A 27907-nucleotide genomic window follows, 5' to 3' on the forward strand; every position below is an offset into this window, starting at 1 on the left:
TTTCATTTTCTTTGGGTATATACCCAGAAGTGGAATTTCTGGATCATATGGTAGATCCAGTTTACTGCATTCTTGATTCTTGCTCCACAGCTGAGAGCTATTTGTGACTTCCTTTTTTTTTTAATTCAATTAATCCTTGATATTTAGCTGATCAGTTGTATAACTTTTCAAGTTACTTAACCTCTTCATGCTTGTTTCTTATTGTTAGAAAAGGACAAATAATACTTAAACTATCATAGAGTGTAAGGGCTTAAGAGAAGTAAATATATTTGTAAAGTCCTTAGAACTATTTTTGTACTTAATCTGAAACTGTTTTCCAAATTGGCTGACTGTGGTTCCTCAGAGTGTATGCTGCTGTCTTATCTTTAAGTCTTTGCAAATGCAAATCTTTTCTCTCAGTACTTCGCAGAGGACCAGGAACTAGGAATACATTATCCGTGTATTCTAACATTGGTGGTAGTTCATAATAATAGATACCATTAAGAGAAGGGCCAAAATAATAGTTAGAAAAACCTTCAGGTATCCAGAATATTAACTGTACACTGTAACTCATTGTTCAGGTGTTCAAGATAATCATGGTTTGGTTTTAATAAAACACTTATTTTGTCTAGATCTTTTCCTTAATTTTGTGTAAACATAATGTCTGTATGACGTTTTTAAGGTATAAATCACAACATTCACTTCTGTTCTCTTTATTTTCTTCCTGAACTTTTTCAATAGGGAATAAATTCCCTTTGATTTAAAATTCAAGGGGTCCATAGTGAAGAATTTCCTTCCCATCTTTTACCAGTTGTCAACTAGTTAAACCTTTCTTGGTGACAATCAGTGTTACTTCTATTTTGTGTATTATTTCTCCCGAGATAGTACATGTTATATACTACGTATATTGTTATGCCGCTTCTTTTTTTAAAGCAGCATGTATTAGATTATTCAATAGTTGTATATAAAGAACTTTGGGTTTTTTCCCCCACTCAATTTTTTTCTTTTAAATTGAGGCATAATTTATACACCCTATATTAGAAATCATAGGATTACATATGACTTTTCTCCATGTATGTGTTGTGTAATTGCCCCCCAGATTAAGATATAAAACATTTTCAGCATCCCAGGAAGCTCCCTTGTGCCCCCTCCTTGTCTGTATCACTGCTCTCCTCAAAGGTAATTACTTCTCAGAGCTCTCTCATTTGTTTTTTAATTTCATCTCATCAGAGGTATGTGTATTCTTTTATATCTGACTTGTACTTATCATTTCTGTGAGGTTTACCCATGTTATTGGTGTGTAGCAGTCCATTATGGGGTAATATTTCATTATATGAATATAACACAATGTATTTTTCCATGCTACTGTTTATAGGTACATGGGTTCTTTCCAGTTTGAGTCCGTGGTACTGTTGTGAACGTTATCGTACATATTTTTTGATGGTCATATGCACTTATTTTCCTGTGACATGGGTAACAGGAGATACACACACACAGCTTTTGTAGATACTGCTAAACATTTTTTTTTCCAAATTATTGAACCAATTAAAGCTACCACCATTGAGAGTTTCACTTGCTCCATATTATATCAGCGTATTGGCAATCTTTTACCAAACATGGTTCTGAAAAATTGTAATCCAGTAGGAAAGTTTGAAAGATTTTTTTTTAAATTCAGGTATAAATAGCATGCTGTAAAATGCAGGAGTCTTAAGTGTTCGTTTTGAGTTTTGAAATTGTATAAGCCTGCCCCCGAAAAGAAATAGCCCATTCCTCTAAGAACGTCCTTAATCGCCCTTTCCAAAAGTCATAGTCAAACCACCCCCACCCCGAACCCTCTGCTACATCCCAAATCACTTTTCTGATTATATTAGCATAGATTAATTTTGTCTGTTTATTTGTACACATTTGTGTGAATGGAATTCTTCTGTCTCCTGGCTCTTTCATTTGTAGTTTTTGAAATTCATCCATGTTGTTGCAGGATCTGGATTGTGCGTATACTGGTTTTTGCTACTAGGGTGTCATTGCTTCTAGAATGTTCAGGAGACAAAACTAGGAAAATATATGTTAGAAAAAAATAGCTATTACCAATTCAAACCCCTTATCATAGACTTCTTCCATATTTCCTTTATTCCATATTTCATACTCTCTATTTTTTTCAGAGAGTATCCTAATTCCCATTGAAAAAGTTTGTTTTTAAATTTTAGTAATTTTACTGTCCAATTTTGAAAATATAACTTGAAAAGTGAGTACTATACCAAGGGCATACAAATGTAAAAGTAATACATATGAGTTGTTCTTCCACTTAAAGGTAGTGAATTTTAACTTTTATAAAATAACAAGTATTTATGTTCAGTTTTTTAATTACATTTGTATTTTTCCTGATTTAATTTCTAAAAGGTGAGTACTCTTGAATTTCAGATAAAATTCAGATCAGTAAGTCCTTTATTTTGAGGAAATGTTGTTCTAGTTTTATTTTATCATTAAATTGCAGCATGTTTATTTTTGCAAAGCACTACAGCCTACTGACTAAGACTTAGTGGTAGACAGTTAAGAAATTATTTGAGTCCTAGTCTTACCTCATACTAAGTCTATGATCTTTATCAGGTTATTTCTTTGAGCCTCAGTTTCTTCATCTGTGTACATTATAGGATATTGTGAGGAATGTGTATGTGTTGTTTCTTATCATTTAATTAATGGTGGTAGTTATTAAAATAGTGCCTAAATTTTATTTGGCAGTATTATATTAAGGTAAGAAAAAAAGAAATATGAGAGAAAAAAACTGAAAATAAAATTTAATTATGGTAAAAGTAGTTTGATTCTAGTTGATGTAATAATCCTTAAATGCCTGTTCTGTTGTGAAAACCAAATTATGTGCTGCATGGTATGTGAGGTTATCATATCTATTACCTCTCACAGGGGCAAATGATTTAAAAGTTTGTTCTAAGTAGTTAATTCATTGATATTTTTAGAAACATTTACTGTAATAATGTCTGCTAATTTCAGATTTAAAAATCATTTAGGTTACTAGAAGTATAGGATGTACAATTACAGTTTTTTGGATGAAAGTTCTTTAATAGTTCAAAATACCTATTTATAGGCACTGAAAGATAGCACAGAAGTGGAAATTGTCGATGAGAAAATGAGAAAAAAGATAGAACCAGAAAAATGGCCAATTCCGGGCCCTCCTCCACGTACTGTGCCACAAACAGACTTCTCTCAACTGATTGATTGCCCTGAGTTTGTACCAGGCCAAGCCTTTTGTTCACATACAGGTAACAACTTTCCTTCTAGAGCAAGCCGTGTAATGGTGGGCTATTTGGTCCAATTTACCAATCCTTTAAAAAAGTCTATTTAGATTGTACAGGAAAGATAAAGATAACGAAATGACTTTTGATGCTCTAAATTCTGTTCAGCCATAAATTAAAAAGGGATTTAAGAATCATGGGTAAAGCTCTGCTCTATTCTTAAATTTTGTGTACTTTGTCATGTATGGAATTTCTACCTATCTTCTTAATATTACTAAATAATTTTAGATATGTTGTGCCAGTTTCCTCTTGTAAGATTGGAGTAGTCTAGTAGGATGAAGTAGTTTAAAAGTCCGAAGAGTGGGGCTGACTTTAATTTTGTTACTAGTGTGCTTCAATCCTGTCTTGTAAAGGCAGGATGACCTATATTCAAAAGCAGCATTGGGGTACTGTTATCAAATTATTACAATTAATAGATTAAAGAATTGATGGTAATTAGAATTTCCAAAAAACTGCTTTAATATTAAGAATTTTTTCCTGGATCATTTTTAAGACATTCCCTCTTGGGAAAAAATGTGTGTGCTTAAACTTTTTTCAGTCAGGGTGATGATCTACTGATGCTTGGATGTCATTTGATCGAATATGCAGAGGAATAGGTGACTCACTGAAATATTATAAACATTGGAACAAATCGAGCTGCAACAATGAAAGCGACCAGACTTCTATGCAAGAATGTCTACTCCCAACTCCTTGTGGAGGAGGTTGGGCCACCACTACAATGGAGATAAACACGTTTGTGATGATAATGAGAGAGACACCAGAGGACTGCTGTTGTTTTTATGGGAGCCACCCATTTGTGTGTAATTAGCCTGAGCTGCATGTGCTGCTTTTATTTACGGTGGGAAAGTTAATTACCATTCTGGAAATATTGCAAGATTCTGTCTTTTCCTTCCAGACTTATGTTCCTGTGTCCAGATTAATAAAACAAAAATAGAGAGGCTTGAGTGGCATTTCCCAGATTGTTAGGTCTTTTGCTATTTGATTTGCCCTTCAGTATAGTGTACAGTGTACAACTCACATGTTGTCATAATATTTCACATGGACTATAAGATGTGTTAATGTGGACACTGAGGGATAAGAAATTTGAGAAATAAACAAGAATATTTTTTTCTAAACTCTTCAAAATATATATTTTTTTATACATCAGTATGTGAGACCTGCCATCAATAAAGTACCAATGGACAGTCTCACAGATATTTTTATTTAGTGTTTCTTTGATTGTCAGCTCTCTGTGCCTCTAACCCTAGCAAGCAACTTGGGCAGGTGTTTTAAAAGTTGAAGAAAAGTGATATTTTTTAGGTTTTCTTAAAAAAGACTTAATGTCTGATTGTATAAGTTAATTTATTTGTGTAAACTTGGGGTCCAAGATGACATTTTTAACGTGCTTATGAACAGGCATTAGGTGAGTTAGATAAAAAATTTTTCCACAGGATAGCTAAGATAGGTCAGTCAAGTTGGTGATGCCTGTTCATTTAACCATTTATGAAATATTAATAAAATTACAAGAATAAAATCACAATGGCTTGTACATTTTTGTGTTTTTTAAATATACACTCATTTACATCTCACATACATATTGCCAAAAAAAGTCACTGTATACTTAAATGTCAAAAATTTTAGGTTCTTTAGATTATACATCTGTAACTAGATGGATAATGAAGGCGTATAGAAAGAATGTTCTTAGAGTTATGGACATTTACATTACGTCATAGGAATAAATGCATAAATTCAGCCTTTTCCATGAATTTCCATATTTCCGACCTTAATAATTACCCTCTGATGAGAAAGCATTAGGTCCTAAATTCAATAGAGAGTAGTATGTCACCAAAAATTTGAAATGGATATAGGAATAGGAAAAGTAGATTGTGTTTATTTGTACCTGTGGGTAAAGAAACTTTTATCTATATTCCCCTCTTAAGAGAAGACTCTAAATTTCAAAAACATAACCATTGATGTATACTTCCTGAGGGATTTATATGGTAAAATATTTAAACATTTTTGCTGTTGTTTTTTTTTTAATTAAAGAAATTAAAATGTCTATTTTTCCCTCTATGGAGGTTGAATTGTGTAACATGAGTTCACCTTTGCACTGAACAGAGAGGACCTCAATGCACCAGAAAATGTTGATTATGGGAATGGTAAGATGTTAATTTTAAAATTTAGGTTTTGCAGTTCAGTGGATCGTATTGCACTATCAACTCTTTAAGTAAAAGGATTTCATTCATCAAAATTGAGAGGGTCAAGTCCCTGACCATCTTGGGGTTTTTTGTTGTTGTTTTTGGCTTTTTGGGAAATGTGTAGTAGGATCCCTAATGATTTTTTTTTTAAAGATTTTATTTATTTATTATTTAACAGAGATAGAGACAGCCAGCGAAAGAGGGAACACAAGCACGGGGAGTGGGAGAGGAAGAAGCAGGCTCATAGCGAAGGAGCCTGATGTGGGGCTCGATCCCATAACACCGGGATCACGCCCTGAGCTGAAGGCAGACACTTAACAACTGCGCCACCCAGGCGCCCCCCCCTAATGATTTTTGAATAAGCTGTGGGATTTCCTTTGAAAAGTTGCAGAAGTATTCTTCAATGTGCCACACATAAAGTATATTATCCTTTTAAAGCAATCTATATCATTACCCGGATTCAGGGTAAATAAAGAAGTCAAACTATATAGATAATCATGGAATATATAGGGTGATTTACCCCTGGAGAGTCATGTTAACAATTTTCAATTAATGAAAACAGCAAAGATAAATGTTTTTCTATGTTCTCACAAATTAGAGCCTGTAAGTGTCAAAGTGTGTGTCTAATTTTTTATCTGTAAGTTTAATGCCAAATGATCCAAGTAATATTCAGACTCTGGTTCTGGGAAGATTAGGGCTTTACTGTTACCCTTAAATGTTTGAAATGTTTTTGTCATAAAAGAAAACAAATCATATAGAGCATATGTGTAGGTAATTATAAGGTGAACATTTCCCTTTAAAAACTCAGACTACTCTTAATTTTCTTGTCTTACCCAAATTCTTTGGTATTTTAATGTTTAATTTGTAAGCACGTGTTGTGGATGTAGTGAAACACTTGACTTCATAGTAGAAACATTCAAGCTTAGCGAGCATGTAGAGATGATTATATAATAAAGTTAAGTAGGTGTTTGAAGATTAGATTTCTGTGTTAAAAATAGTAGTTAACTGATTTCCCTACCACGTGCCAGGTGCTGTTCTAATCATTTATACACGAACTATCCATAGTAATTTAGTTAATTCTCACAGTTGCTAGGGTGGTGGTTCTTAGTCTATTTTTAAAGCTACGTTCACTGCATGAGGATAGGTGATTTATAGTTTTAGAAATAAGGTTCTCTGCTGTTAAATGTTTTCCCAATACTATAACTTCAATATCAATATTTGTAGCCCAAACCTAGCATTTCACCTGTACTACCTCTGTGGATCAATTGATGATATGTGTACCACTAATTAAGAAAGTGTAAGCAGCAGTGTCAAATAGAAGTATGTTTGTTATATGTGTAATCCTAATAATTTTAATAGCCTGAAAACTACAAAACAAATGAAATTAATTTAAAAACATTTAAAATATCTTAATATACCCAAATATTATAACATTAGCATAAAAAATTACAGATCCATTTTACCTTTTTAGTTATTTTGTACCAAGACTTTGAAATCTGGTATGGACCTTAACACTTATTGGCACATTTTAGGACTGCCCATGTTTTAAATGCTCTGTGCCTCCATACGACCAGTGGCTATACACTGGACAATGCAGTTTTAGAGCCTTTTTCATCATGAAGCAATGTACTTTTAAAAAAAGTAATATAGTAATTTGACATTTGAATCTTGGATCTAATGTGTTTATGGAGAGAATAATAACACTTACTTGATTCTAGCATATAGATGGAAGTAAAATCTTGGAATATTCTCAAACCCAAAGTCCTGGATTGTGCCTTTGCATTTTCATTTAGCAAATAAAAGAATTGTTGCTGTTCATTTATTTCAGCTTTCTCCACGTAATATTCAACTTCGCAATATTTTCAAGTAATTTGCTTTGGGGACTAAGTGAAATGATATTTAGAATTTCAGAGTATAAATTTGTATTTAAAACTCTCTGTCCAAAGGAACTACATATTGCATTATAACTTAAGTATTTTAGACTTTCTGGAAAAAGATTTGTAAAGGAATCAAATAGGATTTTATTTATAGAGCATGTAATTATTTTGATTAAGAGATAGTGTGGAGAAAAGCATTTTTAATTCCAATAGCGTTTTTAAATGTTTTAAATTTTATTACCAGAGCAGTGCACTTTAATGATGTGACGTTCTACTCTTTACAGTATCCAGTATGAGCTAAGTGGGCATACTGCATTTGGGTAAAACTCATTAAGCAAAGGAAATGTGAAGTGTGAATAATGACTGCCTTGCTATAGATTGTAGCGGAATAGTGAAGGACTGATACTGCCTTGAATAAAATATGCATTTACGCTGGCTTAATAGCATTTGAGATTCCATAATTTCATTATAATTGATAGATTTTAAGATTTCACAGGGAACTGACCCCTAGATTAAATGTATTATCACAATTAGTGGCTCAATTGATATGCTTAAGAAGTTTGAATGAATGTGATCTGTGTAAGAGTTGGTGACATTTCTTTTATCTATTATTCACTGGCTTCACTCAGATTCATCTTACATTTCATCTTTTCAGGTTTGAAAATCATTGGAAAAATTGTAATTGAGATATGATTTATCATGTTTTTGTGGAAAAAAAAATCAAGCCCAAGTAAAGAAAAAGAAGTGTTTTATAAGTAAGAAAACCATTATTTTAACTAAGTACTAACTTAAAATTTTAGAGTCTGCCCCAAATTCTCCAAGAATCGGAAGTCCACTGAACCCAAAGAAAAATACTGAAACAAGTAATCTTCAAGCAATGTCTAGAGGTTTGTCTACCAGTTTGCCTGACTTGGATTCAGAACCTTGGATAGAAGTTAAAAAGAGACATCGTCCATCTCCAGTGAAATTGAAGGTAAATTGTTATAAACCAAGTGAAGTGTAGTACATTCCTGGGTTGAGTGTAAGGCCAGTGTATTTTGTTTGTCAAGTAAATACATAAAATTTGGAAGAGTTTAAAAACTTGTAAAAATTGGCTATAAGTAAAAACTTAAGGTTTATTCAGTAGTTGAAAATAAGTTATACTGTGTTAATTTTAAAAATTTATCTTCTATTTCTGAATATGATTTAAGTATATTTTGAATGTGGTCTTTTTACTTGTGACTAATTTAAATTTGAATAACTTTTTTAAAGGTGACAAAATTTTTCTAAATTGTGAATTTATATTACAACCTTGTTATATACATATATACATATATATACACACATATACACACATATATATACGTATGTATATATACACACATATGTATATATGTATATGTGTGTATATGTGTGTGTGTGTGTATATATATGACCTTGTTAATTATTTATAAAGGGTACAGATTAGGCATATGTGTGTTTTTGGTGATTTTGTGTACAGTAAAAAAGGAAAAGAGAATTGATTTCTTAGGGGCACATGAGGTAGTGGGATGTGTGGTTATGAAACAGCAGAAGAGATTGTTTATGGTAGAACTGCTATATTTTTGACTCATGGTTGGATACACAAAATTTCAAATGTGATAAAAATTTCTCTGATATAAACCATAAATAAAATGAGTACAAATAAAGCTGGGGAAATCTGAGTAAGATTAATGGGTTATTTCAATGTATATCTTGTTTGTGATATTTTGCTATACTTTTGCAAGATGTTACTATTGGGAGAAACTAGGTAAAAAAAAAGCGTATGATTTCTATTTCTTATGACTGTATGTGAATGTACAATTAACTCAAAGTATAAAGTTTACTACAAATAAATGTGGAAACAGTGGTACTCAAATGATTCAAATATTGGAAGTAAGCTGTGTAAGGAGAAGGTCACTAAAAATAACAGGACCTAGAATTGGGAAGGATAAAGAAGGCTATCATACTGAATATTCTAATGAACAAGTCTCTTTATCCTTACCATCACAGCATGAAGAAGGGAAGCATGAAGGGATTTAAGAGTGGTTCTCCATTGGGGGAATGAGAGAGTGATGAAATTTTGCTCCATTGGGATATCTGGCAATGTTTGGAGACATTTTTGGTTGTTAAAACTGGGAAAGTGCTGTGGCATCTTGTGAGCGGAGGCCAGAGATGCTGCTAAATATCCTACAGTGCACACACACCCCCGCCCCGCCTAAAAACCGAAGAATTATCAAACAAAACATGTCAGTAGTGCTGGGTTTGAAAAACCCTGATCAAAGATAACTTTTTAATTAGCTGTGGTGGTTAAACATAGCATATTTAAATGTTAAATGAGGTGGTTTCCTTCCCCTGCCCCGCTTCAGGGGACATCTTAAAAGCCTAAAGCAGCTGTCTAGGGGTGCCTGGGCAGCTCAGGTGGTTAAGTGTTTGACTTTTGGTTTTGGCTCACGGTGGCAAGATCCAGCCCCATAGGGGGCTCTTTGCTTAGCACAGTCTGCTTGAGATTCTCTCTACCTCCCTCTAACTCCCCCTCTGCTCCTTCCCCTGCTCCTGTGCATGCTCTCTCTCCCCCTTAAAAATAAATAAAGTCTTTAAAAAAAATTCTAAAGCAGCTTTCTCAAGACAAGATTTTCTAAGGTTCCTGATTAATTTCTTTTTTTAAATTATTTTTAATTATTTTTTATTTATTTATTTTTTTGGTTTATTTTTTTTTATGTAAAGTTCGATGATTCATTAGTTGCATATAACACCCAGTGCACCATGCAATACGTGCCCTCCTTATTACCCATCACCAGCCTATCCCATTCTCCCACCCCCCTCCCCTCTAAGCCCTCAGTTTGTTTCTGAGTCCACAGTCTCTCATGCTTCATTCCCCCTTCTGATTACCCCCCTTTCTTTATCCCTTTCTTCTCCTACCAATCTTCCTAGTTCTTATGTTCCATAGATGAGAGAAACCATATGATAGTTGTCTTTCTCTGCTTGACTTATTTCACTTAGCATTATCTCCTCCAGTGCCGTCCATGTTGCAGCAAATGTTGAGAACTCGTTCTTTTTGATAGCTGAGTAATATTCCATTGTATATATAGACCATGGCTTCTTAATCCAGTCATCTGTTGAAGGGTATCTTGGCTCCTTCCACAATTTAGCTATTGTGGACAATACTGCTATGAACATTGGGGTGCATATGGCCCTTCTCTTCACTACGTCTGTATCTTTGGGGTAAATACCCAGTAGTCCAATGGCTGGATCATAGGGTAGCTCAATTTTTAACTTTTTAAGGGACCTCCACACTGTTTTCCAGAGTGGCTGTACCAACTTGCATTCCCAGAATAATACTGGCTTGATTTTCTTTTATAATTTGCCTGCTAACTAGTCACTGAGCATACAGGCTTCATATTACTAACTTGTAACATTATTATGTGATGTTTATTTTTAAAGTGATAAAAAAGTTTGAATATAAAATACCATTTTCTTCCTTTAGGAATCATCATCTCTACCTGAAGAGGCATCAAAACAGCTGTGTCCTTCAGATGAACAAGAGCAAGAAGAACTTGATTTTTTATTTGATGAAGAGATAGAACAAATAGAAGGACGAAAAAACACATTTACTGATTGGTCTGATAACGATTCAGATTATGAAATTGATGACCAGGATTTAAACAAGATTTTGATTGTAACTCAGACACCACCTTACATGAGAAAACATCCTGGAGGAGATCGAACAGGCAACCACATGTCTCGGGCAAAAATTACATCTGAACTTGCTAAAGTCATTAATGATGGCTTATATTACTATGAACAGGATCTGTGGATGGAAGAAGATGAAAACAAACACACAGCCATAAAGGTAATATTTTCTGGCTAACATTTCGGCTGATACTAATTTTTTTTATATATTTTGCTCCCTGTATTTTTCTAAACTTGAGGCTTTATTTTATTAAATTTTGAATATGAATAAATTTAATTTGGAAAAATTCCCAGAATATGTCGAATAGTCACAACCTGAGAAATAATTTTACCAAAGTGACAGTGAGGTGAATAATTACAAAAAAACCAGCACTCATTTACTAAAACCCTTTTTTCAGGTGAAAATAATAAGAAGGCTCTTTCGAATAAAAAATCCTGAAGTTATGGAAAAGCTTAGTTTATATGCTGATTTCTTACCCTGGCCTATAATCACCTCAGCTAAAATGAGTAGGGCTTTAGAGAAGGGTTACTTTTGTTGGTCCCTTCCATTGTTCTCTCCTTTGTCTATGGGGTACACTTTATGGTAGTGGAACTGGTTGTAGACAAGGATTAAAGATGATAATGGCTGATTGTCTCTCCTTGCCCAGTCATTACTATGGTACTAGGGGTGCTCTTTGAAACCTTGTTCCAACATCTTCTTGAATTTCACCCCACATCCTAATACCTATCCTAGTTATTAAGGTAAAATATGAGAACACTACATCAAAAGCTAATGATGTACTCTATGGTGACTAACATATCATAATAAAAAAAATATGAGAGAACCAGAGTAGTCTACTGGCTATCTGCATTCCTTTGATATGAATTTTAGTGATAAATATAGGGATTAAAGGGATCTTTTTCTGCCATTAAAGAAAGTTAAATATTTGTTTTGGGGATAGAATAATAAAGGCAAAGTTGTATAACTATACTATGCCAAATAGAAGAGAGATCTTGGTCAGAAATAGTTACAGTTATAGGAAGAAACGTCTGCCAACTGGTGATTGACTAAAAGGGACTGGCTGTCCATGGAGGTTTGTATCATTAAGAAGGAGTGTGCTTTCCTTCTTGGCTCTTCATTTCTTTTTCTTTCTGGAATTTCCATCAGTGCACTCACCCCCTTAACCTTCTCTAGCCATTGCGTTTTTGGAGACCGTGCCTCAGGTTATTGTAGCTTGTCTGTAACTCAAGAGCCTGAATAGTTCTCTGTCCTACTACTGTGAAAAGGAGGTTTTTTTTATACTTTCTTGGTTTAAAGTCTTTTCTTGTCTAAGCATTGTTATTTTGTTTGTGATACTTAGGTTCTATAAGTAATCTCTAACTTTTGGAACAGAAAGAGCTAGAAATAAATTTAACTAATAATAGGTTAAAATTATACTCCCTCCATTCCCTATCTTTCTACCCTGATTTGTTCTTCACCATCTACCATTCTGTATATTGTACTTCTTTTCTGTTTTGATCACATGGATATAAGATCTATGAAGACAGGAATTTTTGCCTTATTTTGTACACTACTATATCTCCACTGCTAGAACAGTTCCTGGCACATAGTAGCACTCAATTCATATTCATTAAGTGGATAAATGAGTTATGGATTAAACATTATGAAATAACCAAAGAAAAGCTAACCACCGTATATAATATTGGTTCTGTGGGGAAATTTTTTGAGTTCCAAATAATGAGCTTTTAGGCCATCTTGAGAAACATATTTGTGGGTGATTATTTATTTGCTTTAACTAAAGTGTAGGCGACAATAAGGAAAAGCCATGTATTGAGTTAATTAAAAACCTACATCTGCGCACTTAACCATGAAATATTTATGACTCTTAAGCATTATGGGTCTGTTCATAAGTGTGTTGTATTTTAGCCTGATCCATATGTACATTCTTATCACCTGACTTATTTTCATTGTGTCTAATTCTGTGTTCAAAATGTAATTTCTGATTAGAATTGTACTTTTCCTGTGGGTCTGCTTAAAGGAAAAGAAGACCATGATTTAATATATATTTGTTAAACTCCTACTGTGAACCAGACATTGTGCTGGGTCCTGGGCATGGAACGGGAAGATAACAATAGGGTCTATACATGCCTGGTTCTTACAAATAATTGGAAGGACAGACATTAAAATAAACCCACAATAAATACTTAATCATAAATTATAATAAATGTGCTAAAGGAAAGAACAGGATGCTACTGGGTTGGGTTGTCAGGGAATGAATGCCTGTGTGAAAGTCACAGTTACAGTGTGATCCGAAGTATGAGTAAGATTAAACCCTGCAAAGACCAGGTAAACCATATTCTAGGAGGAGGAAACAGCAAGTAGCAAGGATCTAAGGGAAGGAAGAATTGGGTGTATTTTAAGAACCAAAAAACAAGTCCATTTGTTTATAGTGTTATATAAGAGGACAGTTATGGCAGTATATAGGCAGAAGTCTGATCATACAAACGTTTTGTGGGCCATGTGAAATAGTTTGGAATTTATCTAAAGTTCAAATAAAGTACCTTAGAGGGTTTTACACAGGCAACAGGGCTTAATCTAATTTTTCTTTTCATTTATTTATTTATTTTTAAAAAGATTTTATTTTAGATAGACAGCAGAGGGAGGAGCAGGGAAGGAGGGAGAGAGAGTCTCCAGCAGACTCCACGCTGAGTGTGGAGCCTGACGTGGGGCTCAATCTCATGAACCTGGATCATGACTTGAGCTGAAACCAAGAGTCAGACACTTAACCAACTGAGCCACCCTAATTTTTGTTTTTATTATTTTTATTTTTTTTAAAGATTGTATTTATTTATTTGATAGAGAGAACACAAGCAGGGGAAGTGGGAGAGGGAGAAGCAGGCTTCCTACTGAGCAGGGAGCCCGATGTGGGGTTCGATCCCAGGACCCCAGGATCATGACCTAAGCTGAAGGCAGATGCTTAACGACTGAGCCACCCAGGCACCCCACCCTAATTTTTATTTTTAAAAGATAACTCTGGTTATTATGGTGGAGAATGAATTAGATAGGTACAAGAGTGGCAGAAGAAATCCACTTGGGAAGCTATTAAAGTAGTCTAGGAGATGGCTATTGATAATTTAAGGTAACTTGGTAGCAGGGGAAATGTTGAAATAAGAAAACCCACATCTGAGCCCTGAGGAATCATCATTAGGAGTAATAATAGGAAGCGGTGCTATAGAAGCCAAAAACCGACTTCAAGAGGAAAGAATAATCAGATGTGTCAGGAACTGGACAGATTGAGTTAGATGTAAATGAAAGGAATGCCAGATCGATAGGGTAGTTCAGTGATCTTTCTGACTTCGCAAAAGGATTTTTTACTGGATCCAGAAGTTATATTGAACTGCACTAGACTGAGTATAGGCTTTCTGTTCCTGCCATGTTCTTACTGCTAAAAACAACTCAAATGGCCTTTCAATAATAGATGAGAGAACATCTTAAAATCCTTGAAGATTGGCAAGGTAAGTTATTATCAGAATAAAACCATAGAGAAGTGTGGAGTGTTGCCCTGGAGAACATTTTGGAATTTGGGGGAATTTGAAGAATTCAACTTTCCAGAAGCCCCCCCAAAATAAAGGGGGAAAAGGCACAAACTTAGGACTCAGCCATAAGTTGGGGATTCCAGAAAATCTTGTATTAAATTGGTACCTAAAAGAAATACAACCTCAATGAAAGATAACATGCTTTCTCACCTGCTCCTCTAGGGGACTACAAGAAATTTCCCTAGTTGTGCTGAACAGACTAAGAAGAAAAAAACGGCTTAGAATTTATAATCATCCAACTTAAATGCATAGTATCTAGATGACTACATAACCACTAGTCATGAATTTAAAGTGATTGTGACCTGTTAATTTCCCAGAAACCTAGCAGAAGCCAACATAGCTCCTTTGTGAGGACATTCACTTTTATCCTAGACCTTGAATAATTTACTCAAATTATCTTAAAAGGAACGTGAACAACTCACAAAAGTAATAATCAAATAAGGAAATGTGGTACCACATGTGAGAATGAGCAAAGCCATACCCTGATAATTTAGGTAATGGAATTATGAAACAGAATGTGGAGTAACTGTTAATTGTGTTTAAAGAAATAATATGTGCAGGGAAGAAGAGATTCTGAACAGTAACATTCCTAGAATTTCTGCAAGTAAAAATAGTTAAGGTTAAAATTAACTCAATTAAAGGGATTAACAGCAGATTAGATAGAATTAGAGAATCAGTGAGTTGGAAGTTTTACAAGTTTTACAGGAAACTACTCAGAAATCACAGGGAGGCAAAGAGAGTATATGAAAGGCTCTGTAGTGATATTCTGGAGAGTCTTTACTATTTACTACATTTCAGATCAAGTTGTAGAATTTAACATCTGGATTTTATTTTATAGCTTTTATTTCTGAGAAAAGGTTTAAAAAAGCAAGAAATATAGAATACAGAGTGATAAAAAAGGTCTAAAATAGACATTTAATCAGAATTTCAGAAGGAAAGGTTAGAGAAAATGGGGCAAAGTCAGTATTTTAAGAGGGACTTTTTCTGAATTGAGGAGAGGTACTGGAGTAGAGCAGCCAGGGGACAAAAAAAGACAGATTACGTTTAAAGGTAGGAGAGTGAACAGCTGACAGCTGATTTTCCAACAGTAAACAGTTGACTGCAACAGACAATGGAATGATAGTAGTAATATACCAAGGGACATAACTATCAACCAGTTAATTGTATGCCTTGCAAAATGTCTTTTAAGTAAGAGGGTGAAATATAATGAAAGAAATTGTAACTTAGGAGAGCCTCATCAAAGGAGATTGCAGAGGTGGAATAAATGAGTTCAGATGCCAGGTATATGGAAAGGACTGCAGAGAAAAGGAAGAGATATGTGAATAAATCTAAATATTAACTGTATAAAACGGTGTCTTACAGATTTAACATTAACACAGACTTGGAAAGAGCAATTAAATGAATAGTATTGAAGGGTACTTTTTTGTGTAGGAAAAAGATACTGATTAATTTTTAAAGTTTTCATGTTGCAGTTTGAGGGCTACCCATTCAAAAATAAAATTAGATGAAATAACTGTGAAACTAGGAGAAAGGGAAAATGTAGAATAGGAAAAGGGCTTCCAGCACAAAAATAAAGTGGTAGGTTTATTTATCTATCTGAGCGAGAAAGTGTGAGCCACTGAGCAGGGTGAGGGGCCAGGAGGTAAAGGGAGAAAATCTCAAGCAGACTTGTGCTGAGTCCGGAACCCAATGCAGGGCTTGATCTCATGACCCTGAGATCATGACCTGAGCCAAACCAAGAGTTGGACGCTTAACTGACAGGCACCCCTAAAGTGGTAGATTAGTGGTAACCCAAATGTTTAGATAGCAAAAATAATAAATGTCCTCAGAGTATATGTTAATAAAATCAGTTGTGTTACTTATATGTGACTTCAGAAAGCTAAGGGAGCATACACCATAAAGTAGTAACCAACCAAAATCAATCTGTAGATTCAGTGTAATCCTTATCAATATCCTAACTGGCTTCTTTGCAGAAATCAATGAGATGATCTCAAATTCATATTGAAATTCAAGGGACCCAGATAGCCAAAACAATCTTGAAGAGAACAAAGTTGAATTCTTATACAGTCCTCATGTTAAAACAGTGTTGTTATTAGGATAAACATAGACAAACAGCTCAGTGGTGAAGAGAATTGAAAGTCCAGAAATAAACACGTATGTCTATGTTCAACTGACTTCTGGCAAAAGTGCCTAAACCGTTCATTCAATAGGGAAGGAATAGTTTTCTTAACAAGTCATCTTGGGACAGACAAGTGGATATCCATATGCAAAAGAATATATTAGATGCCATCCTAACTCACCATGTACAAAACAATTAACTCATTTGAATTAAAAATCTAAATATAAGAGCAAAAACTATACAAGGATATTACAAGGAAACAAAAATCTTCATGACTTTGTATTTGACTGGTTTCTTATATGACACCAATAGCACAAGCAACAAAATTGGAAAATCTAAAAAAAAAATCTTACATTTTGTCCTTCAGAGGGCACCATGAAGAAAGTGATAGGGAAAGAAAAAAAGAAAAAAAAAAAAAACCCAGAATACTATTTACATTAGCACCCCTTCCCCAAAATGAAATAATGAAGTATAAAGCTAATTAAATATGTCAGATCTATAGGAGTAATATAACTGTTATGAAAGAAATTACTAAATGAGACATGAAGACTCAGTAGTATTAGTTTTCCCCCAATTGATCTGTAGATTGAATGCAGTCCCAATTAAGATTCCAGGAATTTATTTTGTAGATATTAACCAACTGCTTCTAAAATTTATACAGAGAGGCGGAAGACCAGATTGCCAGTACATATTGAAGAACAGTCAGAGAACTGATACTTCCTAACTTCAAGAGTTACTATAAAGCTACAGTGATCAAGACAGTGTGCTATTGGTAAAAGAATAGACAAATCAATGGAACACAATAGAGAGTCCAGAAATACACTTTGAGTAATACAGTAAACTGATAACTTGACAAAGGAGCAAAGACAGTACAATGGAGAAAATAGTCTTTTCAACAAATGGTGATGGAACAACTTGACACATAGATGGAAAAAAATGAATCTAGACACAGACCGTATATTTTTTCACAAAAAGTAAGTCCAAGTGGATCAGACCTACATGTAAAACACAAAACTACGAAACTTCTAGAAAATAACATAGAGAAAATGTAGATGATCTTGGGTTGGTTGATGACTTTTAAAAAAAATATGTAATTATCGGGCACCTGGGTGGCTCAGTTGGTTAAATATCTGCCTTTGGCTCGGGTCACGATCCCAGAGCCACATTGGGGGACCCTCTCCTCTGCCCTTCCCCCTGCTTGTGAATTCTCTCTCTCTCAAATAAATAAATAAAATAGGGGTACCTGGGTGGCTCAGTCGGTTAAGTGGCTGCCTTCAGCTCAGGTGATGATCCCAGAGACCTGGCATCTAGAATAGCATTGGGCTTCCTGCTCAGCTGGGAGTCTGCTTCTCCTCCTCCCTATGTTCCTACCCCCCTCATGCTCGCACACGTGTGCTCTCTCTCTGTCTCTCTCCATTTCAAATAAATAAAATCTTTAAAATTTTTTTATGAAGTAAAATTTTATTTTTATTTTTTTTAAGATTTTATTTATTTATTTGACAGAGATAGAGACAGCCAGCGAGAGAGGGAACACAAGCAGGGGGAGTGGGAGAGGAAGAAGCAGGCTCATAGTGGAGGAGCCTGATGTGGGGCTCGATCCCGCAATGCCGGGATCACGCCCTGAGCCAAAGGCAGACGCTTAACCGCTGTGCCACCCAGGCGCCCTGTAAAATTTTATTTTTGAGAGAGATCATGTACATGTGGGCTGGGGGAGGAGTAGAGGGAGAGGGAGAGAGAAAGTCCAAGCTGACTCCATACTGAGCCTGATGCGGGACTCAGTCCCGTGACCCTGAGATCACAGCTTGAACTGAAATCAGTAGTCGTACACTCAGCCAGTGGAGCCACCCAAGGTGCCCCTGGTTGATGACTTTTTAGATTAAATTCCAAAAGCATGATCCATGAAGGAAGAAATTGTTAAGTTGGACTTCCTTAAAGTGAAAAATTTCTACTCTGTAAACAACAGTGTGCATAGTGAGAAGACACCACATACTAGAAGAAAATATTTGCAGAAGACATAAAATGGACTGCTATCCAGAGACCCGGAGTTAAGATGGCGGAGGAGTAGGGGACCCCTTTTTCAGCGGTCCCCTGAGTCGAGCTGGATAGGTACCAGACCAGCCTAAATAACCACAGAACCAGCCTGAGACGCAGGAAGATACATCTGGATCTCTACAAATGAACATCTCCAGCGCTGAGTATTGAGGTACGAAGCGGGGAGCCATGAAACTGCGCACAGATATCGGAAGATAAACGGAAGGGGGAGGGAGCCGCCGCGTTCGGGCGCCGGGAAGCGGCAGCCACCTGCACCGGGGAGCGGGCGGACTCGTGGTTGGGACTCGTGGTTGGCACCCGCGAAACAGCAGACTGAGACCCTAAACCGGGTGCACGCGCCACCAGGCTTCTCACGGAACTCCGGAATCGTGGTGTGCTCACTGGGCATAGACTGAGACCGGGAGACCCGGGCGCGTGCGGGGCGGCTGGCGGCGTTAGAAACACAAAGGACAGAGACGCGCCGGCCCTGGAAGCGAGGGCAGGGACGCCGGGTGTGGGGCGCACATCCCGGGACGCTGCAGGGTTGAGCAGCACCAACAGTAACAGAGTTAAAGTGGCCAGAGCATCAGTGGAGAACGGGCCGCAATCCCTCTGTTCTGTGACAATTCAGCCTCTGCTGCTCTGACTCTCAGAAGAGGCACAGCAAACCGCCAGGGAAAGCTGCCAGAGAACAAAAGCCTGGAAATACCGGCTCACAGCGTGCCCATCCCCATCCCCCCTTGCAGGGGACATGGAGACTCTACCCAAACAGGGTTGCCTGAGTACCGGCGGGGCAGGCCCCTCCCCTAGAACACAGAAGGCAGGCTGAAAAATCAAGAAGCCCACAACCCGGGGCGCCTGGGTGGCGCAGTTATTGAGCGCCTGTCTCCAGCTTAGGGCGTGATCCCGGCGTTCCGGAAAGGAGTCCCTCATTGGGCTCCTCCGCTGGGAGCCTGCTTCTTCCTCTCCCACTCCCCTGCTTCTGTTCCCATTCTTGCTGACTGTCTGTCTCTCTCTCTCAGATAAATAAATAAATAAAATCTTTAAAGAAGCCCACATCCCTAAGATCCCTATAAAACAAGGGGCACGGCCTGGGACCCAGTCAATAATTTGGGCTCTGGACAACCCCGCAACCTCTCCTCATCAGAATGACAAGAAGGAGAAGCCCCCCCCCCCAGCAAAGAAAAGACAGTGAGTCTGTGGCCTCTGCCACAGAAATAATGGATATGGATATAACCAAATTATCAGAAATGGAATTCAGAGGAACAGTCAAAATGATGAGGAGAATTGAAAAAACTATTAACGAAAAGGTTACTGAGAATATAGAATCCCTAAGGACGGAAATGAGAGCGAATCTGACAGAAATTAAAAATTCTATGAGGCAAATGCAGGCAAAACTAGAGGCTCTGCTGGCCAGGGTCACAGAAGCAGAGGAATGAGTTAGTGAATTGGAGGATGGGTTAATAGAGGAAAAAACCAAAATAGAAGCTGCTCTTAAAAAAATCCACGCCCACGAATGTAGGTTATGGGAGATTACTGACTCAATGAATCGATCCAATGTTAGAATCATCGGCATCCCCGAGGGGGTGGAGAAAAACAGAGGTCTAGAAGAGATATTTGAACAAATTGTAGCTGAAAACTTCCCTAATCTAGCAAGGGAAACAAACATTCGTGTCCAAGAGGCAGAGAGGACCTCTCCCAAGCTCAACCACGACAAATCTACGCCACATCACGTCATAGTGCAATTCGCAAATATTAGATCCAAGGATACAGTATTGAAAGCAGCCAGGGCAAAGAAATTTCTCACGTACCAAGGCAAAGGCATCAGAATTATATCAGACCTGTCTACACAGACCTGGAATGAGAGAAAGGGTTGGGGGAGCATTTTTAAAGCTCTTTCAGAGAAAAACATGCAGCCAAGGATCCTTTATCCAGCAATGCTGTCATTCAGAATTGATGGAGAAATAAAGACATTTCAGAATCGCCAGTCATTAACCAATTTCGTAACCACGAAACCAGCCCTACAGGAGATATTACGGGGGGTTCTATAAAAGTAAAAAGGCCTCAAGAGTGATACAGAACAGAAAGTCACAGCCAATACAAACAAAGACTTTACTGGCAACATGGCATCATTAAAATCATATCTCTCAGTACTCAGTCTTAATGTGAATGGTTTGAACCTTCCCATAAATGCTACAGGGTTGCAGATTGGATAAAAAGACATGACCCATCCATTTGCTGTCTACAAGAGACTCATTTCGAACCCAAAGATGCATTCAGACTGAGAGTAAGGGGATGGAGTACCATCTTTCACGCAAATGGACCTCAAAAGAAAGCTGGGGTAGCAATTCTCATATCAGATAAATTGGATTTTAAACTACAGACTATAGTTAGAGACACAGAAGGGCACTATATTATTCTTAAAGGAAGTATTCAACAAGTGGATATGACAATTATAAATATATATGCCCCCAACAGGGGAGCAGCAAGATACACAACCCAACTCTTAACCAGAATAAAGAGACATATAAATAAAAATACATTTATAGTAGGGGACCTCAACACTCCACTATCAGAAATAGACAGAACACCCTGGCAAAAACTAAGCAATGAATCAAAGGCTTTGAATGCCATACTCGACGAGTTGGACCTCATAGATATATATAGAACACTACACCCCAGAACCAAAGAATACTCATTCTATTCTAATGCCCATGGAACATTCTCAAGAATAGACCATGTTCTGGGACACAAAACAGGTCTCAACCGATACCAAAAGATTGAAATTATCCCCTGCATATTCTCAGACCACAACGCTCTGAAATTGGAACTCAACCACAAGGAAAAATTTGGAAGAAACTCAAACACTTGGAGACTAAGAACCATCCTGCTCAGGAATGACTCGATAAACCAGGAAATCAAAAATCAAATTAAACAATTTATGGAGACCAATGAGAATGAAAATACAACAGTCCAAAACCTATGGGATACTGCAAAGGCAGTCCTAAGGGGGAAATACATAGCCATCCAAGCCTCACTCAAAAGAATAGAAAAATCTAAAATGCAGTTTTTATATTCTCACCTCAAGAAGCTGGAACAGCAACAGAAGGACAGGCCTAATCCACGCACGAGGAAGCAGTTGACCAAAATTAGAGCTGAAATCAATCAGAAGCCAGAGGTACAGTAGAACAGATCAACAGGACTAGAAGCTGGTTCTTTGAGAGAATCAATAAAATAGACCACTGGCAAGACTTATCCAAAAGAAAAGAGAAAGGACCCAGATTATTAAAATTATGAATGAAAAAGGAAAGGTCATGACGAACACCATTGAAACTGGAAGGATTATTAGAAATTTTTATCAACAGCTATATGCCAATAAACTAAGCAATCTGGAAGAGATGGAATCCTTCCTGGAAACCTATAAACTACCAAGATTGAAACAGGAAGAAATTGATTTCTTAAACAGGCCAATTAATTATGAAGAAATTGAGTCAGTGATAAACAACCTTCCAAATAACAAAACTCCAGGCCTGGACAGTTTTCCTGGGGAATTCTACCAAACATTCAAAGAAGAAATAATACCTATTCTCCTAAAGCTATTTCAAAAAATAGAAACAGAAGGAAAGCTACCAAACTCATTCTATGAGGCCAATATTACCTTGATCCCCAAACCAGGCAAAGGCCCCCTCAAAAAGGAGAATTACAGACCGATCTCCCTAATGAATATGGACGCCAAAATCCTCAACAAGATACTTGCTAACAGAATCCAACAGTACATTAAAAGGATTATCCATCACGATCAAGTGGGATTCATACCTGGGATGCAAGCGTGGTTCAATATTCACAAATCAATCAGCGTGATACATCATATCAACAAGAAAAGACTCAGGAACCATATGATCTTCTCAATTGATGCCGAAAAAGCATTTGACAAAATACAGCATCCTTTCCTGATTAAAACCCTTCAGAGTGTTGGAATAGAGGGTACATTTCTCAATCTCATAAAAGCCATCTATGAAAAGCCTACTGCAAATATTACTCTCAATGGGGAAAAGCTGGAAGCCTTTCCCTTAAGATCAGGAACACGACAAGGATGCCCACTCTCGCCACTATTATTCAACACAGTACTAGAAGTCCTTGCAACAGCAATCAGACGACAAAAAGGGATCAAGGTATTCAAATTGGCAAAGAAGAAGTCAAAATGTCTCTCTTCGCAGATGACATGATACTTTATATGGAAAACCCAAAAGAATCCACTCCCAAACTATTAGAAGTTATAGAGCAATTCAGTAACGTGGCGGGATACAAAATCAATGCTCAGATATCAGTTGCATTTCTATACACGAATAACGAGACCGAAGAAAGAAATTAGGGAATCCATCCCATTTACAATAGCACCAAAAACCATACGTTACCTTGGAATTAACTTAACCAGAGACGTAAAGGACCTATATTCTAGAAACTATAAATCACTCTTGAAAGACATTGAGGAAGACATAAAAAGATGGAAAGATATTCCATGCTTATGGATCAGAAGAATTAACATAGTTAAAATGTCCATGCTACCCAGAGCAATCTACACTTTCAATGCTATCCCGATCAAAATACCGAGGACATTTTTCAAAGAACTGGAACAAATAGTCCTTAAATTTGTATGGGACCAGAAAAGGCCCCGAATCTCCAAGTAACTGTTGAAAAGGAAAAACAAAGCTGGGGGCATCACAATGCCAGATTTCGAGATGTACTACAAAGCTGTGATCACAAAGACAGCATGGTACTGGCACAAAAACAGACACATAAACCAATGGAAAAGAAGAGAGAGCCCAGAAATGGACCCTCAGCTCTTTGGGCAACTAATATTTGATAAAGCAGGAAAAAACATCCAATGGGAAAAAGACAGTCTCTTCAATAAATGGTGCTGGGAAAATTGGACAGCTACATGCAAGAGAATGAAACTTGACCACTATCTCACACAATACACAAAAATAAACTCCAAGTGGATGAAAGACCTCAATGTGAGACAGGAATCCATCAAAATTCTAGAGGAGAACATAGGCAGCAACCTCTGTGACATCGGCCAAAGCAACCTTTTTCATGACACATCCCCAAAGGCAAGAGAAACAAAAGATAAAATGAATTTATGGGACTTCATCAAGATTAAAAGTTTCTGCACAGCCAAGGAAACAGTCAGAAAAACTAAGAGGCAGCCCACGGAATGGGAGACTATATTTGCAAATGACACTACAGATAAAGGACTGGTATCCAAGATCTGCAAAGAACTTCTCAAACTCAATACACGAGAAACAAATAAACAAATCAAAAAATGGGCAGAAGATATGAACAGACATTTTTCCAATGATGACGTACAAATGGCTAACAGACACATGAAAAAATGTTCAAAATCATTAGCCATCAAGGAAATTCAAATCAAAACCACACTGAGATACCACCTTACGCCAGTTAGAATGGTAAAAATAGACAAGGCAAGAAACAATTGTTGGAGAGGATGTGGAGAAAGGGGATCCCTCCTACATTGTTGGTGGGAATGCAAGTTGGTACAGCCACTCTGGAAAACAGTGTGGAGGTCCCTTAAAAAGTTAAAAATTGAGCTACCCTATGATCCAGCCATTGCACTACTGGGTGTTTACCCCAAAGATACAGACGTAGTGAAGAGAAGGGCCATATGCACCCCAATGTTCATAGCAGCAATGTCCACAATAGCTAAACCGTGGAAGGAGCCGAGATACCCTTCAATAGATGACTGGATTAAGAAGTTGTGGTCCATATATACAATGGAATATTACTCAGCTATCAGAAAGAACGAGTTCTCAACATTTGCTACAACATGGACGGCACTGGAGGAGATAATGCTAAGTGAAATAAGTCAAGCAGAGAAAGACAACTATCATATGATTTCTCTCATCTATGGAACATAAAAACTAGGAAGATCGGTAGGAGAAGAAAGGGATAAAGAAAGGGGGGGTAATCAGAAGGGGGAATGAAACATGAGAGACTATGGACTATGAGAAACAAACTGAGGGCCTCAGAGGGGAGGGGGGTGGGGGAATGGGATAGACCGGTGATGGGTAATAAGGAGGGCACGTATTGCATGGTGCACTGGGTATTATACACAACTAATGAATCATCGAGCCCTACGTTGGAAACCGGGGATGTACTGTATGGTGACAAACATAATATAATAAAAAATCATTAAAAAAAGAAAAAAGAAAAAGAAAAAAAATGGACTGCTATCCAAAGTATTTAAAAAAAAAAAAATCTCAGGGGCGCCTATGTGGCTCAGTCATTAAGCGTCTGCTTTCGGCTCAGTGCGTGATCCTGGTGTGCTAGGATCGAGCCTGGCATCAGGCTCCTCCGCTGGGAGCTTGCCTCTTCCTCTCCCACTCCCCCTGTTTGTGTTCCCTCTCTCACTGGCTGTCTCTCTCTCTGTCAAATAAATAAAATCTTTAAAATAAATCTTAAAACTTAATTTGAAAACAACCTGATTAAAAAATGGACCAAAGATCTGAATAGACACCTCACCAAAGAAAGTTACACAGTTGGTGAATGAACATATACTCTACATCATATCATCAGAGAAATACAAATTTAAACAATGAGATACTGCAACACACGTGTTAGAATGGACAAAATCCGCATCCCTGAAAACATCAAATGCTGATGAGGATGTGGAACAACAGGCATGCTTATTCCTGTTGGGAATGCAAAATTGTATAGCCACTTTGGGAGACAGTTTGTTTCTTAAAAAACTAAACATACTCTTACCATACTACATAGTAATCACCTCCCTTGGTACTTACCTAAAGGAACTGAAAACTTCCAGCCACACAAAAATCTGCATATGTTGGGGTAGCTGAGTGGCTCAGTCGGTAGAGCATGTGACTCTTGGTCTTGGGGTTCAGAGTTCTAGCCCCATGTTGAAGGTGGAGTTTACTTTTAAAAATCTGCATATGTTGTTTACAGTAGCTTTATTCATAATTGCTATAACATTGAAGCAACCAAGATGTCCTTCAGCGGATGAATGGATAAATTATGGTATATCCAGATAATGGGATACTATGCAGTGCTGAAAAGAAATGAGCAATCAATGGAGGAATTTTAAATGCATATTACTAAGTTAAAGAATCCAATCTGAAAAGGCTACATAGTGTATGATTCTAAATATTTGAGATTCTGGAGAAGAAAAAGTATGGAGATAGAAATATCATTGATTGCCAGAGTTTGGGGGGGAGTAAATGAATATGCAAAACAGAGGAGTTTTTTAGGGCAGTTAAACTTTTCTGTTTAGTAGTATAATGGTGAGTACATGTCATTATACATGTATCAAAACCTGTCAGATACACATACCAAGAATGAAACTTACGTAAACAATGGACTTTAAGTGATAATGATGTTTCAATGTAGGCCCACTGATTGTAACAAATGTAAACAAATGTAACAATGCAAACAATTGGCGCAGAATGTTGATAGTGGGGAGTCTGTACTTTCACGTAATTTTGCCGTGAAGCTAAAAGTGCTATAAAAACACTGAAAAAACAGGTTAGGAGAAAATGGTTGTGGATCATGTTTTTAATAAAGGACTTGTATTTGTAATAAAGAACTCTTACAACTCAATAATAAAAAGACATCCCAATTATAAAATGAGCACAGAAAATGAATAGACTTCTTTTCCAGAGAAGATATACAATCGACTAATAAGTCCATTGAAAATCTGTTGGTTATTATTAGCCACCAGAGAAATGAGGAATCAAAACCCCTATGAGATCCCACCTCCTACCTACTAGGAAGATTATAATAAAAAGGGTACATTCACAGTTTTGGTGATGATGAAGAGAAATTAAAATCCTCATAGACTACTGGTTAAAATGTAAAATGGTCCAACTGCTTTGGAAAGTAGTGTGGCAGTTCTCAATAGGTTAAACATATATTTGTCTTATGACCTAGGAATTCCATTTCTAGCTATGTACACAAAAGAAATAACATATGTCCACACAAAAACTTGTACACGAATGTTAATTGCAAAATTATGAAAGTGGAAAGAACCCAAAGGATTATCAGCTGATGAATGAATAAACAAAAAGTGGTATAACCGTATAACAGTATTATTTAGCATTAGGAAGAAATGAATTTACTGGTACATGCCGCAACATGAAAACACAATGCATGGCTCAGTCAGTTAAGCATCTGCCTTCGGCTCAGGTCATGGTGGGGTTCTGGGATCGAGCCCAGTGTCTGGCTCCCTGCTCAGCAGGGTGTCTTCTCCCTCTTCCCCTCCCCTTGCTCATGGTGTGTGCGTGTGCTCTCAAATAAATAAAATCTTTAAAAACCATAAAAAAATCCAGAGATTTTCTGCATAGCAGTTAGTTGGAAATAGTAACTTTTTAAAAAATTAAACTATAGTAGACTTACAATATTAGTTTTAGGTGTACAGCTAGTGATTTGGCGATCACACACATTACAAAATGCTCACCACAATAAGTGTAATTACCATCTGTCACCATACAGTGTTATTACAATATTGAGTATATTCCCTATGCTGTACTTTTCATTTCTGTAATTTATAATTGAAAGTTTGGACCTCTTAATCCCCTTCACCCACTCCCCTGTGGTAACCACTAGTTCTATTTAAAGTCTGTTTCTGTTTCTGTTTTTTGGATTCCACATGTAAGTGAAATCACATGTTGTTTGTCTTTCTCTGACCTACTTAGTATAATACCGTCTAGGCCCATCCATGTTGTTGCAAATGGCAAAGACTTCATTTTTTATGGCTGAGTAATATTTCAACATATATGTACAAATGTGTATCTACGTGTGTGTGTGTGTGTGTGTGTGTGTGTGTGTGTGTGTGTATCTCCCATGTCTTGTTTATCCATGCATCTGTTGATGGACTCTTAGGTTGTTTCCATATCTTGGCTACTGTAAATGATCCGGCAATAAACATGTATCTTTTCAAATTAGTGTTTTCCTTTTCTTTGTGTAAATACCCAGAAGTGGAATTACTGGATCGTATTAGTATTTCTGGTTTTAATTTTTTGAGGAACCTCCATACTGTTTTCCATAGTGGCTACGCCAATTTACATTTTTACCAAACAGTGTACGAGGGTTCCCTTTTCTTCACATCCTCGCTAACACTTG

The 27907-nt window shown here is 36.8% G+C and overlaps 1 protein-coding gene across 16 annotated transcripts in view; it reads left to right on the forward strand.

The window, feature by feature from the left end:
- Positions 1–27907, forward strand: part of LARP1B (La ribonucleoprotein 1B) — a 116779-nt gene that overhangs the window by 27053 nt on the left and 61819 nt on the right. For 12 of the 16 annotated variants that reach the window (XR_003316388.4, XM_026499319.4, XM_048212301.2 and 9 more), the window contains 3 exons: positions 3077–3251; positions 8139–8311; positions 10823–11188. Coding sequence is in view for 15 of the 16 variants with exons in the window: in XM_026499319.4 (XP_026355104.3) it covers positions 3077–3251; positions 8139–8311; positions 10823–11188 (714 nt within the window). In the remaining variant the exon portion in view is untranslated. Of the gene's footprint in view, positions 1–3076; positions 3252–3822; positions 4804–8138; positions 8312–10822; positions 11189–17384; positions 27727–27907 lie in introns of those variants that run through there. The other 4 variants (XM_048212305.2, XM_048212304.2, XM_026499323.4 and 1 more) reach the window with 2 other exon arrangements.

Source organism: Ursus arctos, unplaced genomic scaffold (genome assembly GCF_023065955.2).
Source record: "Ursus arctos isolate Adak ecotype North America unplaced genomic scaffold, UrsArc2.0 scaffold_11, whole genome shotgun sequence".
NCBI classification, from domain to species: Eukaryota; Metazoa; Chordata; class Mammalia; order Carnivora; family Ursidae; genus Ursus; species Ursus arctos.